This window comes from Dendronephthya gigantea, unplaced genomic scaffold (genome assembly GCF_004324835.1).
Source record: "Dendronephthya gigantea isolate DGI-Jeju-01 unplaced genomic scaffold, DenGig_1.0 000036F, whole genome shotgun sequence".
Lineage (NCBI taxonomy): Eukaryota > Metazoa > Cnidaria > Anthozoa > Malacalcyonacea > Nephtheidae > Dendronephthya > Dendronephthya gigantea.
The window spans coordinates 1,481,753-1,506,044 of NW_021163046.1; the positions used below are offsets into that span (position 1 = coordinate 1,481,753).

The 24,292-nt window shown below is 36.5% G+C and overlaps 2 protein-coding genes across 4 annotated transcripts; both read left to right on the top strand.

The window, feature by feature from the left end:
• The first annotated feature begins 18 nt into the window (after positions 1 to 18).
• Positions 19 to 18,750, top strand: LOC114525845. Of its 3 annotated transcripts, none has more exons than XM_028547293.1 (18): positions 19 to 98; positions 7,660 to 7,741; positions 7,831 to 7,884; positions 8,305 to 8,607; positions 9,446 to 9,535; positions 9,924 to 10,205; positions 10,578 to 10,682; positions 10,893 to 11,012; positions 11,386 to 11,523; positions 11,776 to 11,838; positions 12,104 to 12,220; positions 12,451 to 12,573; positions 12,843 to 12,950; positions 13,138 to 13,386; positions 13,812 to 14,545; positions 15,482 to 16,933; positions 17,168 to 17,191; positions 17,917 to 18,750. In XM_028547293.1, the coding sequence occupies exons 2-18, from the start codon at positions 7,678 to 7,680 to the stop codon at positions 18,265 to 18,267; spliced, it is 4,377 nt and encodes a 1,458-aa protein (XP_028403094.1). In that variant the 5' UTR covers positions 19 to 98; positions 7,660 to 7,677; the 3' UTR covers positions 18,268 to 18,750. The 3 variants fall into 3 exon arrangements, with proteins under 3 accessions (XP_028403094.1, XP_028403092.1, XP_028403091.1); XM_028547291.1 differs by lacking the exon at positions 19 to 98 and adding an exon at positions 1,803 to 1,991; XM_028547290.1 differs by lacking the exon at positions 19 to 98 and having other exon boundaries at positions 7,571 to 7,741.
• A 948-nt stretch (positions 18,751 to 19,698) lies between these two features.
• Positions 19,699 to 23,649, top strand: LOC114526027 (uncharacterized skeletal organic matrix protein 5-like). The gene is made up of 5 exons (XM_028547522.1): positions 19,699 to 19,740; positions 21,903 to 21,939; positions 22,461 to 22,509; positions 22,785 to 22,920; positions 23,001 to 23,649. Exons 3-5 carry the CDS (start codon positions 22,469 to 22,471, stop codon positions 23,535 to 23,537), a joined length of 714 nt encoding a protein of 237 aa, XP_028403323.1. The 5' UTR covers positions 19,699 to 19,740; positions 21,903 to 21,939; positions 22,461 to 22,468; the 3' UTR covers positions 23,538 to 23,649.
• The last annotated feature ends 643 nt before the right edge of the window (positions 23,650 to 24,292 follow it).

A 24,292-nucleotide genomic window follows, 5' to 3' on the forward strand; every position in this document is an offset into this window, starting at 1 on the left:
TTATATCAATGCTCGCTTCAGCGACCGACGAACCAAACTCCGAACAGTTTCAGGTCACGAAAAGTGTTCTTTGGTCAAAAAAGTGAAACACTTAAAAGGTGAGCAAGTATATGATAGCTTTTCAAGTCCTTGCTTACGTGGATACAATTTAGGAGGAACCAACAGTGAAAAAGCTCCGTTTAATTGAAATAGCAAAGGTTTTTGCTTTGAAACTTCAAAACAAAGTGTCTTTGAAGGCGAGCGAGCGCTGAAAATCAGCTTAAGCTGACATTGAAAGCTGGCTTTTTTTTGCTTAGAAGCTATAACTATAACGTTTATCTCCGGTTAATGAGGATGCGAGTGTACATGTGAGTACATTTTTGTTGAAAATAGACTGGTTATTAATCGAGAAACGTCCCGCAGGATCGTGAAATAACGATGCACGTATACCCGTATGCATGATACGAATAATCCGTTCAACAGTAACCTTACATTCTTTATGTTATCGTCTTGCATCAAATGTTTAATCGAATTATTAAGAAGCACCCGCTTAAAAGTATAGACGTTAACAACAATGCAAAAGATTACGCAGTTTCGCAGTTTTTATGATGTCACCAGCCGAAGCAAAATTATGCCGAAGTATCTTTGCAGAGAGCAGGCCGGAAGATTCTTAAAGTAACCATAGCTAATACTCTTTGTCTTGAACTACGTTTTCAGCGTCAGAGAATTTACGTCGCATGCCTTTTAGCGAAGTTGTTGACAATTTGGAAACCAAAGTCAACATTAAAGAAAAATCGTCGTATTGTCTTGAATCAAAATATCCTTCAAATAGAACACGTTGATGTGTCTACATATATTAACCCCTCGTTTAACGTCAACGACTTACCGCTAATCCATAATTAAAGAGGTAATGCTTGTTTAACGGGAAATCTAAATATTTCCTGAAATCCGATCTATGTTAATCCGTAATCCACTTTTCGGAATCTAATAATCCGTAATCCCAAACAATAGCGAAACAATTGTCACTTGTTGTTACGTTTTAGTTTAACTGTAATTGAATTGAATTGTGTATGATTCCATTCGAAATTTTGTTCGTGTCGAATGCAATTCAAACAAAAGTTAATGAGATGATAATGAAGCTTAACGAGGTTCATCAGCTCATTATCTATTATTTGGATTGCATTCGACGCGACCAAAATGCGACGTTTAACCTAGGCCTTCCAGTATCCGACCTTCACGCGTGATGGTAGCTGATTATCTTAAATTGATTTTAAATCGGACAAAATATATTGTTCTGTTTGGTTCAGGATTGATTTAGTTTGTAAGCATGCTATATAGCGTCTAATATGACAACTCAAATTAACTTTTAATGAACTATATATTGCGTAGTTGAAATGCGAAAAAGAGAAAGGGCAATTCGTTAGCGAATATAGACCCATGGGCGTCTAAACCGCTAGCGGATTTCGACTTGTGCTTTGTCTCATCGCATTGTGTTTCAATATTGTATCAGTTCCGGGTCTTTATAATCGGTTAGAAGGCCTTAGATAAAGATGTCGACAACTCAAATTGGACCAAATACTGTTGCAAAAATTTCAAAGTAATAGCTATAAGGTAGCGAAAATATGGGTGTATGGTGTTTGGAACGCATATAATATTTATATGGGCTTATACGCATATAATATTCATATTGTTTGGCAGGTTGGGCTTTGTCTTGGTCTCAAATGATCTATAGCATGATAGGGGGGCCACAGTGTGGCTATTTGTATAAGCCTGATTCTCATAAGTCAAACAGTGGGCAATTTAATACCATTCATATTGTCAGTGATCACTGGCCCATGATTATAACTCCGCCCATTTAATTAAATTTAAGGTTGTTTGTACTTAAAACCATTTCGCGAACTAACAGCATTGCAGCTGTTAATAAAAAGAAAGGAAAAAACCTTAAAGAGACTAGCGATAGCGAACATTTCCCTTGGTCGAAACATTGGATGCATAGCTGTTGACTTCTGAAGGTATGTAATTGACCCGAAGCTAAAACATGACCTTAGTGTCTTTCGCGTTTACTTGTACGTGTGGCATAATTGTATGTGTTCTTAGTTTTCTTAATACTTTTTGGTCTACAAAATTCTACAATGTACAGCATAGCGGCTGTTGCCGAATTTTTTGTCGAAAAGTACAAACAATTAAGACGGATTTGGAGCGAATTTAGCTGTTATACAAATATACTATTTCAGTACAATAGAATTGAAATAATGCGTTACCAAAACAATAGTTTAATGTGAAATCCCTCCTTTTCCAAAACACCGGATACCCTTCCAAACGGAAAACTGGTTTTATTAATTTTGAGGATCCATGTGCAAGGAGTTTCAAACTCAAAGTTCTAAAGTATTGATAATGTTAGCAAATGCATTTCAAAGTGAATGAACATGAATATTATTATAGCATATTTGGGGCCTGTTTACATGGAGCGAGTTATCCCGCGGCTAGGCGAGGTAAAAATCGCATCACATCAAAGGCTTAACCTGATTAGTCTTTCATTATATACAGTTTTCACATCGCCTAGCCGGGATAACTCGCTCCATGTAAACAGGCCCTTAGTAATTAAATACATGTCTTACCAGAAATTTACGATACACGTTCAGAATGAATATATTTATTCATGCACTTGGCTCTTATTCGTACACCGAAGTAACGCCGGGTAGAATGAATTTGCAGACATATTCCGTACGTGTTCGTAAACATCCCTGCGTAGCTGTGTTGTATAAGATTTATATACGCACTGCAGTTCCTTCGACGTTTGTGTAGGGATTTAAGTTTCTTTGCATAAAATCCATTTTACGCAAAGACCGCAATTGATTTTGGTATATGAATGTGAAGGTAATAAACTATGGGTTTATAGATGTTTATAACAGTTTCCGGATTGACGATTTATAAAACACAATATAAGGCCCGTTTCAAACGTCGAATTTTCATGTGCCGAACAGTAATGTTAATTAGCTCAAGTCTTTGTTTAAGTTCATTTGCATACAATTCAGCACATAAAAAGTTCAACGTCTGTGACAGGCCTGACATGAACATATAACTGCAAGCCTATTTCTGCTGAACGCTATTTTCACCGACAACAATTTAGGCGTTCAATATTAGGTAAATCAATGTCATGTATAATATCAATATCACATGAATTGAAACTACGATAGTTTTCACGACCTTATCTATAATTTTCATGTTATGTTTAAAAAATGATGTCGCGAGGGAAGAAAATTTTCACTTACAGACATATTTCGACGTAGTTCAAAGTCTTGTTGCACTGTTGCAGATAGAGATGATAAGTTTAGCTGCATGAGGACGATCTTTAATCTGCATTGTCACGATAAGTGCATGATGGGGTAATTGTTCTGATTTGGAATATTGAATCTTCGTGATACAGAGAAACAGGGGCATCAGGATGCAAGCAAAATTTTACAAGTTTAAGAAGCTAGGTCGGATCAAGAACAACTGAACAACCATATGAGAAGATATGTTTGTGTCACAATTCAGTTTGATCTTTGCAAATGTAGCAATTGTTTAGTTTAAAAATACAAACGGGCAATAATATCCTGACATTGCAACTCAAAATTGACCCTTGTCATTATGCAAGTATAAAATATTACAAATAATAAAAGCTGTCTGAGAGTTATACACATAAAAAAACAACGTATTGACAGGCGAAAAAAGGCGTAAAAAATCCAAAGTAAGAAGTTTTTCGGGTGTGTTTTTTATTTTTCACAGTTTTTTAGCCTTTTCCACAGAGGTTTTCACTCATTTTCGCCGTACGTTGCTTTAGTTTTGTCGTTTTGTTTACATTTTTCACAGCTGGCCGGATGCATTCATTTGACAGCGGGCCGGATGCAATATTCCGTCCCGCTGTGGAACGCTTCTCAGCCAAACAGATTGCTTCATTTATACACAGTTAAAAAGTAAATGAAATTATTTATCTATCAGTGGAATCTTGCTCACTTTATTCACGCAAATCATATGTTGCAAAATGATTCTCATTGCAAATGGTTATTGTTAAACTACACGCTAATAAAACGGGGTATATTAAAATGTTAGTGCTAATAAAGTGAATTATACTGTGACTAACATAAAGTACGGCCCTATCTGTAGGGAAATAAATGCATATCTCAACAGAAGCTATTCCGGCAATATTCTGCCTCGGAATAACTAGTATTTTGTTCCGACGTATTCTGCGCGCAATACTATCAGTATTCCGGAAATATTCCGAGGGAATACTACAGAATATCTCTGAATATGAATAATATTCGCGTGGTATAGAGGTCGGAATATGCGGCTTTTCGTCCAGTTAACAAAAACTAAAAGCACACGATATTTTGACAAAACTGTAGCAAAACAATTTCATTTCAACAGCAAGAATATAAGAATATGGATGTATTAATCAATATACATAAAGCAAGGATATACCCGCGTAAAATATCTCACGTCACATAACATATAACAAGTCATCAAGCGGTATGGAATTAAAAAACTGGTTAACTTCAGACAACTTCTAACATCAGACTCGTTACAACGCTTTCCTAGCACGCCATCCAACGTCAATGACATAGAATTTTGACAACTTTCGATTCCGCTTTGTTCTGTCACAATACCCGGGTACAATTCCTAATCTCCGGGCGGAATTAGTACCCCCGTACGGCGCTCAACACCGGCTCGGGGATAATGGCCGGAGTTATAAATATAGGCCAGTGATCATAGACAATTGCCAACCTGGGCTGTTAATAGTGAGCTTAAGCAAGTGACGTTTTTGACAACACGTACGTTCACCGGAAGTAAAGTTTTTGTTTTTCACCAATCACAATCCTTGACCCAGTCTTTTCACGTTACTCATGCCGTTTGTGTTGTCAAAAACGTCGCTTGCTTAAGCTCACTAATGACTTAATAGTTGACCTGCATCTAAGGACGAAAGCGGACTAATATTCATTTATGCAACGTTCTTTCGTCAAAATCCCGAGATCTTATGTCAGTGCATATGCTAATGCGACCTATAAAACAACTTTTGTATGCAGATTGTTTCCTATGAACTTATGATATGATGCTAATTGGCAGCCATTCCTTTGGCTTTGGTTGACGGTTGTCATCTGCATGACTACAAATTTCCCCCGTTATTTCTCGAAAGACGTTTTAAGTCAAATTGTATTATTGCCAGGTAGTCAACAAATATTCCATCGTTATTATGCCTTTGGGACTTTTAATATGAACAGTATTATGGAATGACATTTGTCATATGGATAGCTATACAGTCTTTCACCATACCGAACACAATATTCATAACACAATAATTATACGAACATTAAAAAGCGGTAAAGTAGCGGTAGGTATGTAGATGGTAAACAAAACTTGAAATATATTGTTTAAGTTCACATATAGGACATTTAAATCAACAATTTCGTTCTCCATGGTCACTTTCACACTTGTTGTTTGTTGTATAGGCAGTGAAGCAATTCTTAAATGCAAATTATTTTAATTCGTGGCGTAGTCAGCCTGACAATTTAGTCCCACTATGCTGATATTTTGGTGTTGACAGTGAAAACAATGAATTTCTAAAGAAATGAATAATGTTGATAAAATTTCCATAGCAGGACTAAATCGCCAGTCTGGCTACGCCACTGATTTTCATAGATGAAATTCAGTAAATTATTGATCTAAAAATATTCCTGATTTGCGGTATGTGCTTTTTCCCTTGCGGCTGTGACCAGATTATTGATCGAGGTCTGTAAAACACCGACTAATAAACTCTATACATGTATATTATACATTTACGAGGTCATTCAGTCACACTACATTCTATATCTATCTGACAAGAGCGTTAGGGGAACGCATCTTCTGTTCCAATCTTGCCACGATAAATATTTGCGTATTTCATCCCTACCATATAAATGCATTTATCTAGCTATCAGTTTGAAAGACCCGTTTTGACTTGATCCGTACAAAAGACATGCATATATCGACATTGAATTATTTATATTTAGGATTTCGTCCCCTTTCGTCACAACCAATAACACACATGCATTTTCCCTAAACATGCAAATTTAAAAGCAGCAACCAGTAGGAAGCAGCGGTTTTGCTTAGGCTTACGTCTCGGTAATGATATTAATGAGCCTATAAGTCCCCTTTCGTTCTTAGATGCAGGTCAACTATTAGAATACAAACACCCACACTGCAGACCCTCTATCATATTGAGCTATGACTGGCAGTTTACACCATCGTTTAACAGTAGCGTGGCCAGCCTGTCGATTTGTCCCGCTATGCTAATATTTAATGTTCACTGACTGTGAAAACAATAGATTTCTAAAGATATGAGGAATTATAATAACTCGAAATTTGTCACGCTGGCTACGCCACTGTCGTTTAACTTTAAAAAGGTTTTTTAAAACGTAAATTTATATTTTAATGGAAACTGTTGCTTCAAAAGCAAAGCTTTTACAGTCAACAGCATATATATTCGAAGAATATTTCAGGTTGTATACTTGATGATTTTGTATACAAAATACACGGCTGCTGTGTTTTGTTTACAATTTGTCGACCTCAAAGCTTGGTCTAACCATAGCAGCCTAAATTTGCATGTAACTTTGAACACCAGAAAATTTACATATTTATTCCATTATTCCCGAAATATTTCTCGCGTTCAAATTATCACGCAAATTTTGGCTGCATGTGGTCTAAGGCTCTAAGCATTTACCAGTAACAGTAAACATGTGTTTGAAAGCAACTGGAAATTTCTGATAACATTTGTACTCGCTCTGCTTGGAAAATTCATATATTTTTGTCATATTTGAGTGAGTATTTTATCATATCCGAGGAGAATTATTCATGTTTGTATATAGGGGCCGGGATATTGAACGGTGTATTGCCGGTTTTAAAGGACGCATTCTGTCTTTATCGATCTCAGATTGCCTTCCACTACAATTAATCTAAGTATTCTAAGTATTTCCATGCATGTTTAGGTGATGCTCGATCGCTGTGCAAATCTTCCTTTAAATTGATTGTAATTGGCGAAGTTTAAAAAATATTATTTTGCGACCATTTTGAATATGAATACAATTAACTGCGACTAACCGCTGAGAGTCAGCGGGCGTATATCTGCGATTTCAAAAGTCTTGGGTTTAACCCTTTCACTTTTGCCTTTTACGAGAAGATATTAAAATACATAATTTTGATCTGCGAGCAATCCAGTCTCAACTTCTAATTCCCAGTATTGGTTGGAAAATTTTTCCAAAAGAGTTTCTACATGATGTAAAAATAGAAGACTCGCATCCCCCTGATAATTCCACCATTATCACTATTTTAAAAGCAATGCTTAATTAGAAACAGTGACAAGATCCCGTTTAACCACTTCGAGATTACTTCCACAAGGTATTTTCCAGCAAGGTTTGCCAAGTAACTGAATAAATATGCCAAATGTCACCATAATAATCTTTTAGAGCCTTTTGCAAGAAATAATTAGCTTGTGGGGGGGGGTCATCTAAAAGGCCAAGCAGAAAATTGGTAAAGTTGAGACTTAGAAGCTTCAGGGCAGTCTTGGGGGGGAGGGGGGTTGGTGACTAAACTAAATGTAATTGAACTCGGCCAGCACATGAAAAATAAAGCTAGTAACACATGGTAAGCCACTGATTTGGTTTTCAGATACCATTGTTTATTAACATGAAAGTCGTTATATTCTTTGTCTGGATTATTTGCCTGGCTGAAGCAAAAATCGAGCAAAAAGGTACGTAAATAATGTGAATCACATCAAGATATTTTTTAAAAAGCTTTTAAACTTTTTGTGCAAAACGACTTCGGGTTTTTCATCTATAGAATGCTCACATGAAGGGGAAAGAGAACCGAGTCGAAAGTACTCGAGAAATGCTGGTATGTTTTTTATTTGCGTGAAACGTTTGGTTCTTTATTTTCAAATTTAGTTGATTTGTTTGAGTAGGGAAGAACAACATTCCTATAAATGCTTTTCCCGTAACAGCTTTCTCTTCAGGGTGGGGTCAGCCGGTCAGATAGCTGTGTGAGGAAATATCAATTAATATTTCATAACCTAAACACTTCTCAACGTTTCGACCTGAGGGCCTTTGTTGTTTGAAGACGTTTCCACGCTGCTCCCTGGTCATATTGCCCAAAATCTAGTTAGACTGCCCCCCCTGGTATAAATGTAATAATCATTAAAATCAGGTGAGGCGGTTTATGTTCATCTGTCCGAATCCTGTAATAAAAATTACCAGATCTGGCTTAAAGTACCATAAGAAGATGTATTAGTTGTAAATCTTCATATATTTCTACTAGGTGATGATGTGAAAGGCCCGGACATTTCCAAGATAGCGAGAACGAGCACGCAGATAACCGTGTTCTGGAATCGTATATTGAGTCCCAAGATAGAAAAGTACAAAGTTTGTTATGGAACAACAATCACAGAGGCCAACGATTGTTCGTCGGAAAAGGTAGTCGATGGCAATAGTGATAATGCGATTCTTGATAACCTGGTTTCGTCCACAGACTACACTATGGCTGTAAGAGCATCTACCACCACCGATAATAGTGCCAATTATGTGTACGGAGATCCAGGCAAACCGTTGACAGCAAAAACATGTAAGTTTTCAAATAACTATATAGTTTAATTGATTAAAATATAATTGCTTGTGTTTATTCAGCCTAGATTTACCGTCGTACCTCTTTGATAAAGACCTCAAGGTCTTTAGGGCCTCAATGACGCCAACCACAACGATATCAGTCGAATAGTGAAAGTGCTTTTGATTAAAGTTGACGAGTCCTAAAGCCCTGGTCAAACGAGAATGACAGTTGATGAGAGTTGAGAAGTGAGAGTTCGCACCAGAGTTTTCCAAACTCTCGATGCGACGGTCAAACGAGAATGAGAGTTGATGAGAGTTGAGAACGAGAATTCGCACGAGAGTTTTCCAAACATTTTGCACAATTGTTCTGTCACTAGTCAGAGTCTCGTCTGCTACGAAATGCAAACCGCTACCAAACTCTCATCAACTCTCATCAAAATTTGAACCAGTTCAAAGTCGATGAGAGTTGATGAGAGTGCACGAGAGTGTATGAGAGTTCGCGTTCAAACGCAAGCGAGAGTTGCAACTCTTATCAACTATCATCAACTATCATTCTCGTTTGACCAGGGCTTAAGGCATTTCTCTTTTACAGCAAAAATGCCAAGGACAGACAGATTACTTCCGATTTTAAGTGTATTGTGGACCCAAAACTTAACTAGTGTTGCAAGTCAACCAGCAACCAAAACGTTCACCGCTAAATGATTGACAAAAACTCTCTTAAGAATATAAAAGAGGACCCTATAACGTTCTAACGGTTCCATTTCAACCTTGAGGGAATTTATATCCAAAGTTTCCAGATGAAGGCCGGGGTCAATTTTCATAACTTTGAAAATAAATTCCTTTATACCATTTCTTAGCTTGTGAAACTGACGGGAACTGCAACAGCGTTACATTGAGATGTGGACATTGTAGTTGCGTGTGTAAAGTTGACAGTGAGCAATGCAAAGGTAAATCTACCTTGTCTTGAGAGAGTGGGAATAAACTCAGGAAAATACTCTCTTTGATAATTTTAAATTTGAAGAGCAGTTTAGGAAGCAATCAAATGTCAATAATAAATATTTCTTCGCTTGACATTTTGCCTAAACAAAACGATTCTTTAGCTGCACTTTGTTAAATTAAACAAATCCATTGTTGCAAACAGTCGAGCGAATTAAATGCTTACACTTTGCCCTATAATAATGGGTTAATCCACACTGCATATTTCAAAGCTAACTCGTAATCTCCTAAATATTTAATTTGGATGAATCTCCAAGTTAGTTTTCTTCTCAAAACATGCTCGGTATGAAATTCAAATGCTGTTTGTCCACGTTTTCATGTTCATGTTTTCATCTTTAGTCGGTCCTGAAATTTACAGAACAGAACGAACGAGCAGCACTTTGAAGGTCTTCTGGAATCATCTGGATGACAGCATTTCAGGATACATTGTTGGTTACCTTGAATTGAAATCGTCTGGACCGAACGATTGTTCTTCAGACGAAGTAACAGAAGTTGCCGGGGAAATGAACAATGCTGTCCTAGTTGGTTTGAAATCATACACAGAATATTCAGTTGCTGTTAAACCACTGGACGACGAGGGTGTTCCAGGAGAATGGGGAGAAGCTGTCACAGTTAGAACATGTAAGTTGTTCACATGATAACGCAGTCAAACCTGTAACATTAGCTACGAAGGCGTCTCGCTATAAGGCTTTTCATCCATAAGGCAGTACTTTTACAAAGGGTTGCTAAATATGCATATCCATTATTATATCTATATACATATACAAATCCATATTTTGATTAAAATCTTATTACCTTTTGAAGCAAAATCTTCTTCAGTATTTTGTTCTGTTATAAGAAAACGTGATTATAAAATTTCGATTGGCTTTACAAGAAATAACGAAAGAATATAGAGTGCTATACAAAGTTGGCCTCCATTCTGTTGATATATTTCCATAGTCTTTCCCAGAGGTCAGATCAACTAGCTTTCTACTAACCTTTGATGTTATTTAGCTTGTAAATCAAACACTGAATGCACACATCTGAGTCATGCGATATGTTTGAACGGCAAATGTGAATGTGATGATGGGTATTTAATGGATGATGATCAATGCAGAAGTAAGTAAAATTGGGAGAAGATACATGTAGAAAGTCTCATAGGCCTAGATTTTAGTGATCAACTATGGTCATCCAGTACTAGGCTTAAGAGTACTACTATATATTCCTTATTGTATATACTCTACTGTATATTCCTCAGAAAATTATTCTTGTAAATATCGCCATGCAAAATTGCAAGACTACTATCAACTTATTTATGTTTTCATGAAGAAATAACTTGTGATGATCAGCCTTGTGGTAACATCGGAATATGTGAGACAGACTTGCAAACAGGAAAATTTGATTGTAAATGTCCGGATGATTCATTTGGGAACGGATATCATTGCTATAGTATGTTTTTTTATTTATTTTATTTCGTAACTTGTAGTATGGAGCCAAAGCTGAAATATTTTTAATAAGGCCCCTGCGTAGCCATAACTGCATCGTCAGTCTGGCTACACTACCGTTATCGATTAGTTATTGGTGAAGGGGTCATCGTTTATTACAGATATTTCTGTATGCCCAACATAGGTGTTTTGGTATGCCATGCATGCAGAGCTACGTTATCGGCTGGCTAAATACACGCCAAACACCTTCATTAGTGAACACTGAACAAAGAAACACATAAAAAAGCTACACATAACTGTGTTTGACTAATTTTCACCCAAACTGGAAACCCTGATTTTCATCTTTACTCTCTTAAAATCACCAACGATGTTTTTAGGCACGCCATGTTATAGCTCGCCTTGTCAAAATGGGGGAAGTTGTAAAGCGAAAGAAAACGCAGCATCTGGGGAGCCTGATTACCAATGTGTTTGCCCAATAGGATTCTCTGGAGATAATTGTGAAGTCATGGAAATAGGTAGAAGCTTAGTGTGGCTTCCATGCATGGAGATGAAATTGATGATTTAGGTTTGGAATATTTGAACAATAAATTTTTTTTGTGGAGAAGAAAATGGGGATAAGTTGCAAAAATTACTAGCTATATAGTAAAATGTATCATTCTTAATCAAAATACAACAGCTTTTACAGAATTGATTTCACATCATAATTACTCACTTTTTAAATGTCACTGATCCTTTCAAGTCGTATATGTCATATATTTGCTTTTCAGAATATCCCTGTGGAAGACGAATTTGGAATATTCCTTATTGTAAAGACGATGGACCGATTACAGGTAATCCATTGGTGAATAATATTGATGTCGTCTCACTCGTCTTCGAAATATGAAGAAGTCTCGGTGTACTAATAAGTCAAAACTTAAACGACAATAAAACTTTGTTTGAAGAAGTATCCATATACAGATTACTATGTTTGTCAAGAAAAAGACAACTTATATTCCTAACTTCAGCCATAGTGGTAATTCAAAATCCTTCCTCTACACGATTTTCTTTACGTCTAAACTATGACAGAAGTGTGGATGATTCTTTTTTGACATGTAGAGACATGCAATGACACACCCTGTCAGAACAACGGTATATGTTTGCCAATACATACTGGTCGGTACAACTACGCGTGTGAATGCCAACCAGGATTTGCTGGGCGAACATGCGAAGCAGGTAAATTATGACAGAGATTCCAACTCCTGCAAATTCTATGGTTATATATGCCCGTGTACGAAAAAGTAAAATTCTTAGATTGACGCAGTGGAAATAGTGCAGAAACTGATTCTTCAGATCGATTATAGGTTAATTTGAAACAACATTTTTAGATTTACTAGTTAGACCCAGATTTTTGAAGTGAATGCACTTATTGTGTGAACTAATTATCCGTCTATCGCTTTTTGTAGAAATAAATGAGCAATGCAGTGGAAAAGGAATTTGCAGATTGAAACTCAACGACGCGCAACAATGTCTGAATGTAGGATGCAATTGCTTCATGGGATATAGCGGTGATCAATGTTCAGTAAAAAGTAAGTTAGCGCTATCGATGTCTGCATGGAGCTCTTTTGGGCGAGAAAAGATTGTGTGGAATAAAACGTTGGAAAAGATTTTTCCAATTAAGAAACTCTCTACTTTAACAATTTCAATTCTAACGTTTGCCATATTTAAAAGATCAGACATAATTAAAGGACTTTAGGTAAAAGTTGGCCGACAAAACATTACCCGCCTATTGTGAAATTTTAAAGTTTTTTTTTACTGAAATTCATTATGAAATCCAGCTCCTATTTCTTTATTGCAGATACAGAATGCAATAATGACGGTGATTGTAGAAATGGTGGAACATGCAGCGCTGAAAAAAAGTGTGATTGCGCTCTTGGTTTTAAAGGCGTTTTTTGTGACGAACGAGGTAGCAGAAAGATTCTAATTATTTTGATATGTTCATTTATTGTTCAGTCTATGATAAAAATGGGCCATTCTGATTTGTAGCAGGTCAAAAATAATGCAAAAAGAACGCTAAAACAAATTATTGATGCTAAACATGTAACTGCTTCTGTTGTTATCGTAGTTTATAATCTCTCTTGTGTTTTTTGCAGAACACAATTCCTATATTAACTTTCCTCGGATTCATTTCGCTGGAAGATTCCAAAGTGAACCGTCAACCCCAAATAATTACGCGGATAATTTTGATACCCAAGACTTTCCTGGAAAAGACCAAGGATGGAATCCATTTGGGGGAGCAACATGGCGGCTGCTGGACACAAGAATTACAAGAGTTTGTTATGCAAACGAAGTTTGCACTTCTGGGGAATTCCATGACCCTCTTATAAACAAAAATCTTGAGGGTAATATATTTTCAGATATTAACAGGGGGGTGTTGGCCCGAGCACAACAGGGGTTTCTTTGGAGTTATACCCAAGTATTAGAAGTATTATAATCAATGTTTCTTCGGTGTTTATTGTACAAAGATCATATTTAGGTAGGGATTGTCCTGATATTTTATGAGCTTCGTAAAATGGTAGGCCGTATTACACGCCGATATCTTAAAATAAAGTTTTTATCATATCATTATTATCCGCCATTTTTTGTCTAAGAATTTTGATTTCGCCTTGGTCTAAACCAAGAAAAAATAGTCAGCCATGTATTACAGCGTAGAAAATACTGTTACAAATCCCCAATTGGTAAATTTTGTCGTAAAATTTGATAAATAATTGACAGTATCATTTCAGCTATACGAATAATGTACGTTTTTCTTCTTCCAAAACTACAGATGGCAATCTTGGCGCCAGTGCGAAGCTGGTTGACCTTGATGTTGAATTCCAATCAGCGTCTGAAATTTATGGTTGGTCAATGCAAGTCAACAACTTTTTTAAAGCAGATTTTAAGCGTGTTGGGTTTCGATATATGTGGTCAAAAATGAAAGGGGGTGAACCCAGTATGGCAAAATATGGAGCTATATATCAAAGTGTTCTTACAAATGTTCAATTTGGAACAAGAAGCGAGGAATCTCCGATAACGAAATACTTAAAAGAATACTTAAATCGCAGTAACAAAAAAGAATTATCAATCCGTTTCAACGTTGACATGTACGATTCGTTTGCTACCTCAGGTAACTACACCTACGCAAGAATGGTTGGTTCCATTGGAATTTCTGGTTATAATTCGCCGCCGTTTGTCAATTTTGGCCGTATGCTTAGACCAAATGGAAACAATCCAAACTTTTGGGTCTCTCCTTTTGTTTATGATCACCAGAAGGGATCTCTTCTTCTTGATCTTGGTAATAGTTTAGCGATCACAGAAGACGGAAATCTTGTGAAGTCAATTGGAAACTTGGCTCTAGCGTATACTGGTAGCACAGAGGACACAATAAAATGCCCGGAAACATGGAAACCATTTGGCCACATACACTTTAGTGACTTGGAAAAGTACGAGCTGACTGCTGGAATACTTAAGCTGGATGTTTTGGGAGCTGACTTGAGTGCATCCAGAGTGATTTTGGCAAAGGTAAGGTTCTCAATCCTTCTTCAATTTATGGTTTTTGAAATTAAACTCAAGTTAACATTTTATTTGTCTAACGATTCTGTTGGAAAGAGTCTGATTTGATAATATTGAACGTTACTACATTACGGCATATATGCCTGATAATTAATTGCATCTGCGGCCGGAACATGAGAAATGTTCATAAGGCTGTCCAGTGAGTCAGTCTAAAAGTCCATTAGCAATCAGACAGGTATGCGTGATTATTTGGTTAGTAAAAACCCTACTGGTATTTTTGGCGTGAATTACTTGGCTGCATGGATAATTATATTTGAAAGAGTACGTGCATGTCCTCATGCATGGAAGAAGAGAGCTGTAACTGGAAAAAAATAAATGGCTATAACTTTAAATTCTGTCATAAAAACAAGGAAAAGCACAAATTTATACAAATTTGCACAAATTTATAGCTTTTGAACACATGTATATAAACAATAGTATACAACAGTATATTCGGTCTAATCATCAAACGCACCCCTTCATTTTTTTAGCCGAGGCAAAGTAATTTTAAGATTGGTTAAAAAAATGGGCGATTCGTTCTCCCTCTCCCCTCCTCCAAGCAGTCTAACAAATAATTTGTTCAATATGGAACGTTTATGTTAGGGCGAATGTTCAAAATCTATATGTAGCAAATTTCATGACGTTTGTCAATGTATCAAGGCGATGTATTTTTCCAAAATAAATGCTTTTTTAAAACAGTCGTGGACAAAAGTAGTAAACGTTTTTCTATTTCTTAAAGGAACACTCATATCTGAATTAAATTATGACGAGTTTCATTTGAAAAAAAAATTCAACGTTATTCATAGTTATCTTATAAGTTGAAGATTCCAAATATAGTCGATAGATGCTATACACAGACACAGTAGGGTATACTCTGAATAAAGTTTTGACTGCTCTTATTTACAGGTAGATGATAAAGGAGATTGTTCTGAGGTTGTCTTAGCAGAAGACAAAGAAGGTGTCTTCATCCACCCTCTAACAAATTGGGTCATCCGCGCTGTGCCCGAGGAAACTGTGACTGCTTACTTGCTTATGACTGTTTATGGAAATTACCCTTCTCAAGATGATTCCTTTGAGATTATGGTCTCCCCGTCTGGGACAATCACCAAGAAAGAACATGGAGTTTTTGAATTCACTAAGACCACTGAAGACCCAAACCACGAAAGACTCTTCATCGATGGAAAGGTTTGTTTCTTCAAATATTATTTATCTGGACGAAACCCACCTGCAGATGGTGATGTTAATTCAGCAATCACCATTCTTGTCTGGGACAAATTTGAGGTTCCAACTCAGCCTAACTGGATCAGACATGTACAACCGATTTTCAAACAATACGCAAATTTGTATCCGGTAATGAAAATCAACTTTCTGGATCTTTCAAATTATTTTGATGTCGTTGAAAACAAGTACGCAATCATAAAGACCATGTCTGTTGACGTCGAAGATCCACGTTATATGCCCGTCACAAGAGACATGTCTCCAGGTAAAGTTCAGATGATTTTAAAATGGCTAAAGGATGATCCACCCAGATATGGATATTCAAATCTCGGAGTAGACATGTACACCTTGAAAAGCCTTTTACAGACAGCACTTCAGTTGGAACACGCAACCATTCCTCCGTACTTTACAGGTTATCTTTCAATAATGAAGGGTTATAATACTGAGGTGAAAAGCATGTTAAAGGACATTTTGATCGATGAAATGCATCACATGGCGCAAGTATCAAACATTTTGAATGCGATTGACGGAAATCCCAACCTGTTTGCTCCACATTTTGTCGCGTCATACCCCAGCTATCTGCCCGGTGGAGTCCATCCTGATGTCAAAATCACTGTCAACAAAATCTCCAAGCTTCAAATTCGTAATGTGTTCATGGTTCTAGAAACCCCGGCTAAGGAACTCGAAGAAAATGGATTGATTAAAGCGGTTGATCAAATTATTAAGGATAAGTTATTTGCAACAACCGCCGCCACATCAACTAAACCTGCCGCATGCGAAGATGTCTTAACATTGTATAATGATGCCGTTAGGAAGAACGAAGACATTAGAACAAACCAGAACACAATTGGTGGATTGTATACCATAATCCTTATCGTGATGGCAAAGCTTGAGTGTGATGGACTATTAACTTTCAACGGTAAGAAGCCTCAGCTCGAGGTTCGAGGAGAAAGAGGAAAGGAAGTGATAAAAATCCACGATTTTGGTACGGCCGTGCAAGCTATTAAAAATATCATCGAGGAAGGTGAGGGATCCTCCCCTTGTAATCCGCTGGACGAGAGCACCGATTTATCACATTACTACAAATTTGGATCAATCGCGAACAAACGTCATATCAAAACGATCGAGAAGGATAAGAAGGTTAGTACGAGTTTTAAGTCCTCCCTCATACCTAGAAATCAGTGAAAGATTTTGCACTTGCTTAAATACGTTGAAACCACTTATTTTGAATTTTTGGGGATAAGAAATCAATATCATTTGGACAGTTTTTACGTGCATAGTCTTCAATGATAGCAGGCTCAATCAGCGTTAACAATCCTTCAGTATTTTAAGCAAGTAATTATACAAAACTCGACAATTTTTTTATTTGTTTAGGATAAATCTACACATCCTGATAACGTAAGTACTTAGACAAACTCATTGACAAACTCATTTATCAATCTTTGTTACACTGTACCGCATGAGGATTTTGCGGTGGATTATTACGCTGCGCTACAATCCCGGAAAAAAATTCGTAGACTTTTCTAATTTAGATGTTATTTTCCCCCTCCCCCCCCATTACAATGTTGAACTAGTGTTGTATCTCTTCCAAATTGTCATTAAACTGAACAACATTGTAATGAGGGGAAGGGGGGGGGGAATTAATGGCAACTTGCTTCTTGGTTGAGAGAATTGGTACATTTGCTGTACGTAACTGGAAATCTGGTTAGACTTCGAAAAAAGTCTCCCAATATTTTTTCCAAGATTGTAGCTTCAGATTTCAGATCATCCCACAAAATATGAAACGTCATTTGAGAGACGATTTTCTACCCGAAATTTTGTAACTATCTGGATGTTCTCACTTTTTATCCATATTACATCACAGCATATTACATTTTATCACCATCCAAATTATTCTCAACCACGAATTAAATTCCATCACGAACTATTCGCACTTTACTACAAAGCAAGTTTTTGAAACGCCAACAGGAGTTAAAATGAATCTTGAAAAAGTTTTGTTGTATTTGATCAAACTGTTGTTATTAAACAGAGAATGGCAAGAACTAACCAGGAAACCGTAATAGATGCTGATATCCAATGCAAATTCTTGCTCAAAAACAAGTTTTACTTTCCTTTTTCTACAGGAATGCACAGGACCGTATGCAGACACCTTTGCATATATTGGAAGAGTTCTGCCTTTCAGTGAAGATGGTGTTTGGCCGATCGTTGATAATCCCATGATGTCGATGTACAAGGAAGGAAGTCGAGCTAAGAACGTGGCAAAACTATTCAGCAAAGCGTATTGGAGGTTGTTGAAAGCATTGCAAAATGTTTTCGATGGAAAAACGTTTCTGTTTGGCGATACAGTAGCAATCATGAAAGATTTGCTGATGCATGGTAACAGGTTGGTTCAAACACCAATTGGAGAGAATGGAGATCCTGAAGTTGGTCCGAATGCAGGTCCTGTCTATCCAACCGAAGAACCAGATCCGTAAATCCTTCTGATTGAACAGTTTGATTTCTTTGTTGTGTGCATAAACAGGAAAGTGAAACTATCTTATCACAGATGGTGATTAAATGATGAATACCAAAGGACAGTTATTAAAGCAATTATTGTTCGTTTGGTAGGATGCCATTTCTAATCTGACATTAATTAATACTATTTTTTCGTGTATTACTATAATAAGTGTTCGTAATTTCTTTAACGTATTTGCAAAAAGGTATTGTTTGATTATATTATTACGCGCTAGGGGGCATAAGGTCAGTGACGTCTATTCAAAATAGTTGAGTGTAGCGATGTAAACAGTATAACACGAATTTTAATCTACATGTAGCCACAGCATGATCATTAACTTTAGTCTGACACTAACCCCCATTAATTCATGCGTGAAATTTGTTAAAGATTTTGTATATTAGACTTTCAATAAAATTTTGTTGATCAGTATATTTTGGTTTACAAAATTTTGTATGCATTTTCAGCGATACAAATTGTTACATATGTGTAGCTGTTATTAATTAAAATATGTATTTCCAATGGACTAAATTTATTGCAGATTGTATAAAAAGCGCATGTAATGTTTGTACATGAATACTTTTTGGTATTTCAAAGTAGATGTAAGAAAATGTAAGTGCAAATGAGCCCAAGCACTGCCAAGCAGACTTTCCGAATCGTGATTCCAATTGCCAGACGTATTTATTTTTAACAGGTGGCAATTTTTCGTTTAAATGAAGGTGGCGTCAGGTTTTATGCAACAAACAACGTTTATACCTTAGCAAGCTCACGCTATTGCCGCCTATGATAGTATGGCGCATGCAAACAGTACAAAACCAGAATTAATTCGCGAATCTTTATTTCTGATACAAGCTGCCCGTTTGACTTCTGTGTTTTTGAGATTCAGCCTTTTGTTGTTGTTGGTATTTTCGAATCTTCAAATTTTTGGCAATGCACTCGACTTTTGCTTCGACGGATCTAGGGAAGGTGAGGTTTTCGACATTTTTAACGATACCCAAAAAACTTGTTTTAGATGTTTTTATCGATTTTATACTAACCATAACGTAAACTAACCCAATCAGTTCACGAATTGACCCATAATATATTGTAAATAGTAAGTAGTAATTCAGTAGTGGAAACTTTAATATGTTCCTCAATGTGCACATAACATATAATAAGTAATAATTCAGAACCTAATCATTAGTTAATTAATTCACTACCAATGTTTTCGTCAATTTACAAAGGTTTCCGTTTGAACATCGATCCTATGGAAATTATTCACGCCAAGTCGGGAGCGGAATGCGCTATGAAATGTGCAGCAAAAAATGGATGCAGATCTGTTAACTTCAAAAAACTGAAAAGTTGTGAAGAAATAGAAAACTGCGAGTTACTCACAATGGTTGATTCAGAAGCAGCTTCTGGGCTCCTCATTGAAGATGAGGAATATGATTATTATATACTACTGGATTGTAACGGAGTAAGTATACAAAAAATTTTATGCTATATTCCTGATACCATCAAGGCTTCATCAATACTGCTTGCATCTGACAAGAAATGTTAAACGTTCCCCAGAAAGACATGAAAGAACGTATCAGATGCTCACAAAAAGTTAGGTTCATGCAAAAATATCAACATGCAAAAAATTGCGAAGTGTTATTTTAAAAAAAATGAAATTAATAACTATTAAGTGATGCATTCATGTTTATCATGAGGCCCCGTGGAACTTTTTTATTTACTTAAATGCAATGTTTAGCCTTTAATTCTTCGCCGTAGGTATAAATGTACTTAAAGCCTATTTTAAATGGCGAATTTCGCAAATACAAGTATTTGACTAGACAGGTGTTTTCATAAATGTATAGCCTTTTATGGAATTTAAATTAAACAGGAATATCTTGCGATAATTCGATTGATGTATCAGTAATCGACTGATTGGCTAATTGGGAATTTTTTTGGTCGCATTAACAAATTTTAGGCTGCTTTGCATTCATTCTCATCAGCAATTCATGTTATCTCGGTCAAATTTCTCTGCTACAGCCTACAATCGACATGTTGACAAATGCTTTGCCCTGGTGGATCTACTTTTGAATTAAAAAGGGACTAATTATTTGTTCCAAGGAATGCCACTAAAATAAAAATGTCGTCTTTAGGTTGTCTTCGTCCTGACTTTTCTTTCTTAGAAGAAAACAGCAGGTCCAAGCAATATTTAAATTGCAAAATTGCACAATAAATGAAAAATGTCTCTTTCTATAATATCATGTACAGCATCGCCAACTGAAATGATGATGATAGGATTAGACAATACTAATTGGCATGCGACGGGCGCTTCTGATGTGTCAATATTGACATCTGTATAAAATTCTGTCAAAAATTGCGTATATCGATAATTTCGACAGACGTATTTTTATAACATAAGTACCTGTAACGTCTAGCAAGCTCAGCGAGTCAGCGACAGTACCTGTAATGCGTCGAATGCACAAAACTATCTTAAAATAAGTTCAAAGCTTAGCTCTTGTCTCTCAAAGTTTAGGTTTAGCTCTTGATTAATTTCCCCCCCAAACACTTTTGTCAAAATTCGTTGAAAAAACTTGTTATTTTAACGCCGAAATAGGCTCCTGTCACTGTTATCTTCATTGCAGGAGACAAACATCTGCAAAACATTATTTTAGTATATCACTGGTATTATTCATAATTGTATTTATGGAAAGAAATTTGCGTTTTTCCTTAGTTTCAAGGGGCCGGTTGTATATGAAACAATTTAACTACATTTTGCATAATTCTAGAGGTTCAAAGGGTCTTAATTTCGAATGGAATTATACCGGCACTTCAAATTCAAGCCAGGAACAGTTGATGGAAAAATGAGTCAACTACCGGTATTCCGGCTGATGCATGGCCTCTGTAGCTCAGTGGCAAGAACATTGCACCGGTATCGCAAAGGCTTAGGCTCGATTCCTGTCGGAGGACCGATAGTTGACTCATTTTCCATGAACTGTTCCTGGCTTGAATTTGAAGTGTGTATAATTCCGCTCGAAATTAAGACCCTTTGAACCTCTAGAATTTACCAGCATCGAGTGAAGTGCCAAAAATCATAATTGATTTCCATTTTGAATATTTAAATTCAGAAATACACGGCTCTGATTGGCCAATTCTGTCTTTAACTACGGCTAAAAGTTAACTGGGCTTTTTTACAACTGGCCCCAGCCAAATAAAATTGTTGTGGTCAGATACGGAACTTGTGTCATCCTAATTTTAAAATATTGACATTTTCGACGAATCTAAGGGGTATTTTACACAGCTAGAACTAGTGAAAGTATTCCTAATCAACCATCGAAAACAATTTGAAAAATATGTCAGTCACGGCGTTACCATAGCAACAGAAGTGCTGTTAAAAAGTTTCATTTTTAGTCATCGCCAATTTAGAAGCAATGCAGTGAACTCTAATACAAATGGAATGCTAACTATCTTTAAATATAAGTATTTTAAAAGCAAAATCCGAACTGTTTCTTTGCTAGAAGCTTAGAAACACGGAAACGGTTTATCTGAAATATTCTTCTTTTAGCTAAAGCCTTGGTTTATGAATATGTCGTAACGTGATAAGTATAGGGAGCCACTTTAAGCGAAATTTTTTTCATTTGTTTCTAGAAACCATTGGATGCTGTTCCACCAGCTCAAAATCAACGTGAGGGTTACTTACATGCTTGTAGTCTGTTCATAAAGAGAGTGTATACAGCAACACAAAGCTAGTCAAATCTTAATTCTGCTTACTTTATTATCCCAAAATGCAATAGTTCTTTGCTACATGAAAAATGGGGAGCTTTAGCAGCGACTACGAGTACGAGATTTGTCACTCTCGTGCGTTGTTTGCTTACGCCATCAGCCAAAACTCGTAGTCGCCGGGCTTTTTTTTGAGCACGTGTAAATTTCGTACTCGAGTACCCAACGACTACGAGTTTTAGCTGATGGCGTAATCAACAACGATTTTCTATCAACGTTAATATAATTAATAATATAATTAATTACTAAAATTCACATCGAGCAAGCAGGAGATTTGAAGACTCATTTTGAAAAGAAAAACTTATAAACTTTTAATAATACGACCTGTATTCATAATTGAAGCCAATTCTCTGAAAAGGACTACCCATAATTGCCTTAGGGATCTCTTTTCCAAAAGAATAGCCTATATACATTTCGCCTTTTTAGCGCTTGAAATGCTGCCATCGTCTTGTAAAGAACAGTTTGAAAGAAACAGGTAAGTAAAGAACACCGCAGTTACATTGTTGTTTGAGCATTGTGCACTCTCTTGTACAACACTACCAGCCCGGCACGAATCAAACAGACGCCGGCCCGAGTTGTAATCGTGCTAGGCTAATAAATTAAGTGCAATTTAAATGGAGATAATATTTTTAAAGGTTTGGGACATTTCGGCATCCCAACACAGTTTAATGAATCCTGTTTATAGCAATATTGGAATAAACTTATCGTTTTTAGCCGTGTAACATAGCTAAGTTTCATTCTTGCCTATAGATCCTCACCAAATGGCGTCTACAACTTAAAGCACAACGAATCACTCCAGTATTATCCCGTTTACTGCAACATGGCTGAAATACACGGGTGCGGAGAAGGAGGCTGGACACTAGTAATGAAAATTGATGGCAACAAGGTGATGTAAATTTTAGTTTAGAAAAATAGCTACCAATCTATACCTTTTTAAAGGAATTAACAGGTCATTCCATTTATTAGAATGAGTTCAGCTATGACTCTGCATATTGGACAAACAAGGAGACATACAATGTCGAAGGCGGTCTTAAAGGTTTGACGGAAGACCAAACGAAATTGGCTTCTTACTGGAACATACCGTTCAAAAAAATATGCCTCGGAATGGAAGTCGACGATGAAGAAAGATGGACCGTGTTGAACTACACCGCAATTTCGTTATACGACGTAATCGTCGACGGGTCTTTTAAATCAACAAAAGCTGGAAGGAAAGCATGGGAATCTCTTATTTTTGGTTCAGCTTTGCAGAAAAACTGCAATCAAGAAGGGTTTAATATAAAAATCGAAAAATACTACGGTAATGCCTCCACGAATGTAAGGATCGGGCTGGTGGCAAATAATCAAAACGACTGTAAGACTTGCAATTCGTGTATTGGCTTTGGCACTTTCATGCGTGGGTGTTATGAAGATTCGCCAAGGAACACGTCTTGTGGTAACATAGCTGTTTGTAGGGTTCTTAGTAATAAGAACATTGCAGCATTTGGGTTCATACTTGTGCAGTAGTTATGACACCATCTTGCCTCAACGTTAGCGGTTTAAACAAGCTTTCCCGTCTGGCGATGAACTAAAGCATAGAGACGTCTAAAGACGTCCAACATTTTTAGTAGCTCCAAAGACACGTAATTTAGTTTTATAGCCGGGTAGCCTAGTAATATTTTCCAGTTTATTTTTGACTCCATTGGTTCATATTGTCAAATATTACCCGCAATTTTTTTTGTTTAAAGCAATCTAACGTCAAGGTCAAAGGTTATGCACTTTACCGGTCTGGCGATGATCTGAGCATAGAGACGTTTAGCATCGTTTTGTAGGTCTAAAGACACGTCATTTAGTTTTATAGTCGCAGTAATCTTAGCAGTTTTATTTTATTCTTATTACCTGCAATTTTTTTGAACAGGCATTCAGCCAGTTTTAAAACTTTATATTTGTAGATTGACAGTTAAATTAAAGAAAGTGTCATGTTTTGATTTCAATTTTGAAAATGGTAAATTTAGTGGAATGGGAAACTTCGTTTAGCGCTCTCGCATAACATAATTGACAGCGATCATTCGGCTGTAGAATAACAGGCACAGTTACAAACTTCCGGCCGTAAGTATACAAAATTCGTCAACTTCGCATAGCTATATTTTCTGTAATTTACAACAATACGCAGCCAAAATTGACAGTTTTACTAATTTTAGTAAGCTCTTTCAGAAAATGTCCTTTTTATCTCCGAGGTAGGAAATTAGTCTAAGGCGCAAGTCGTCCAATATTAACAAATT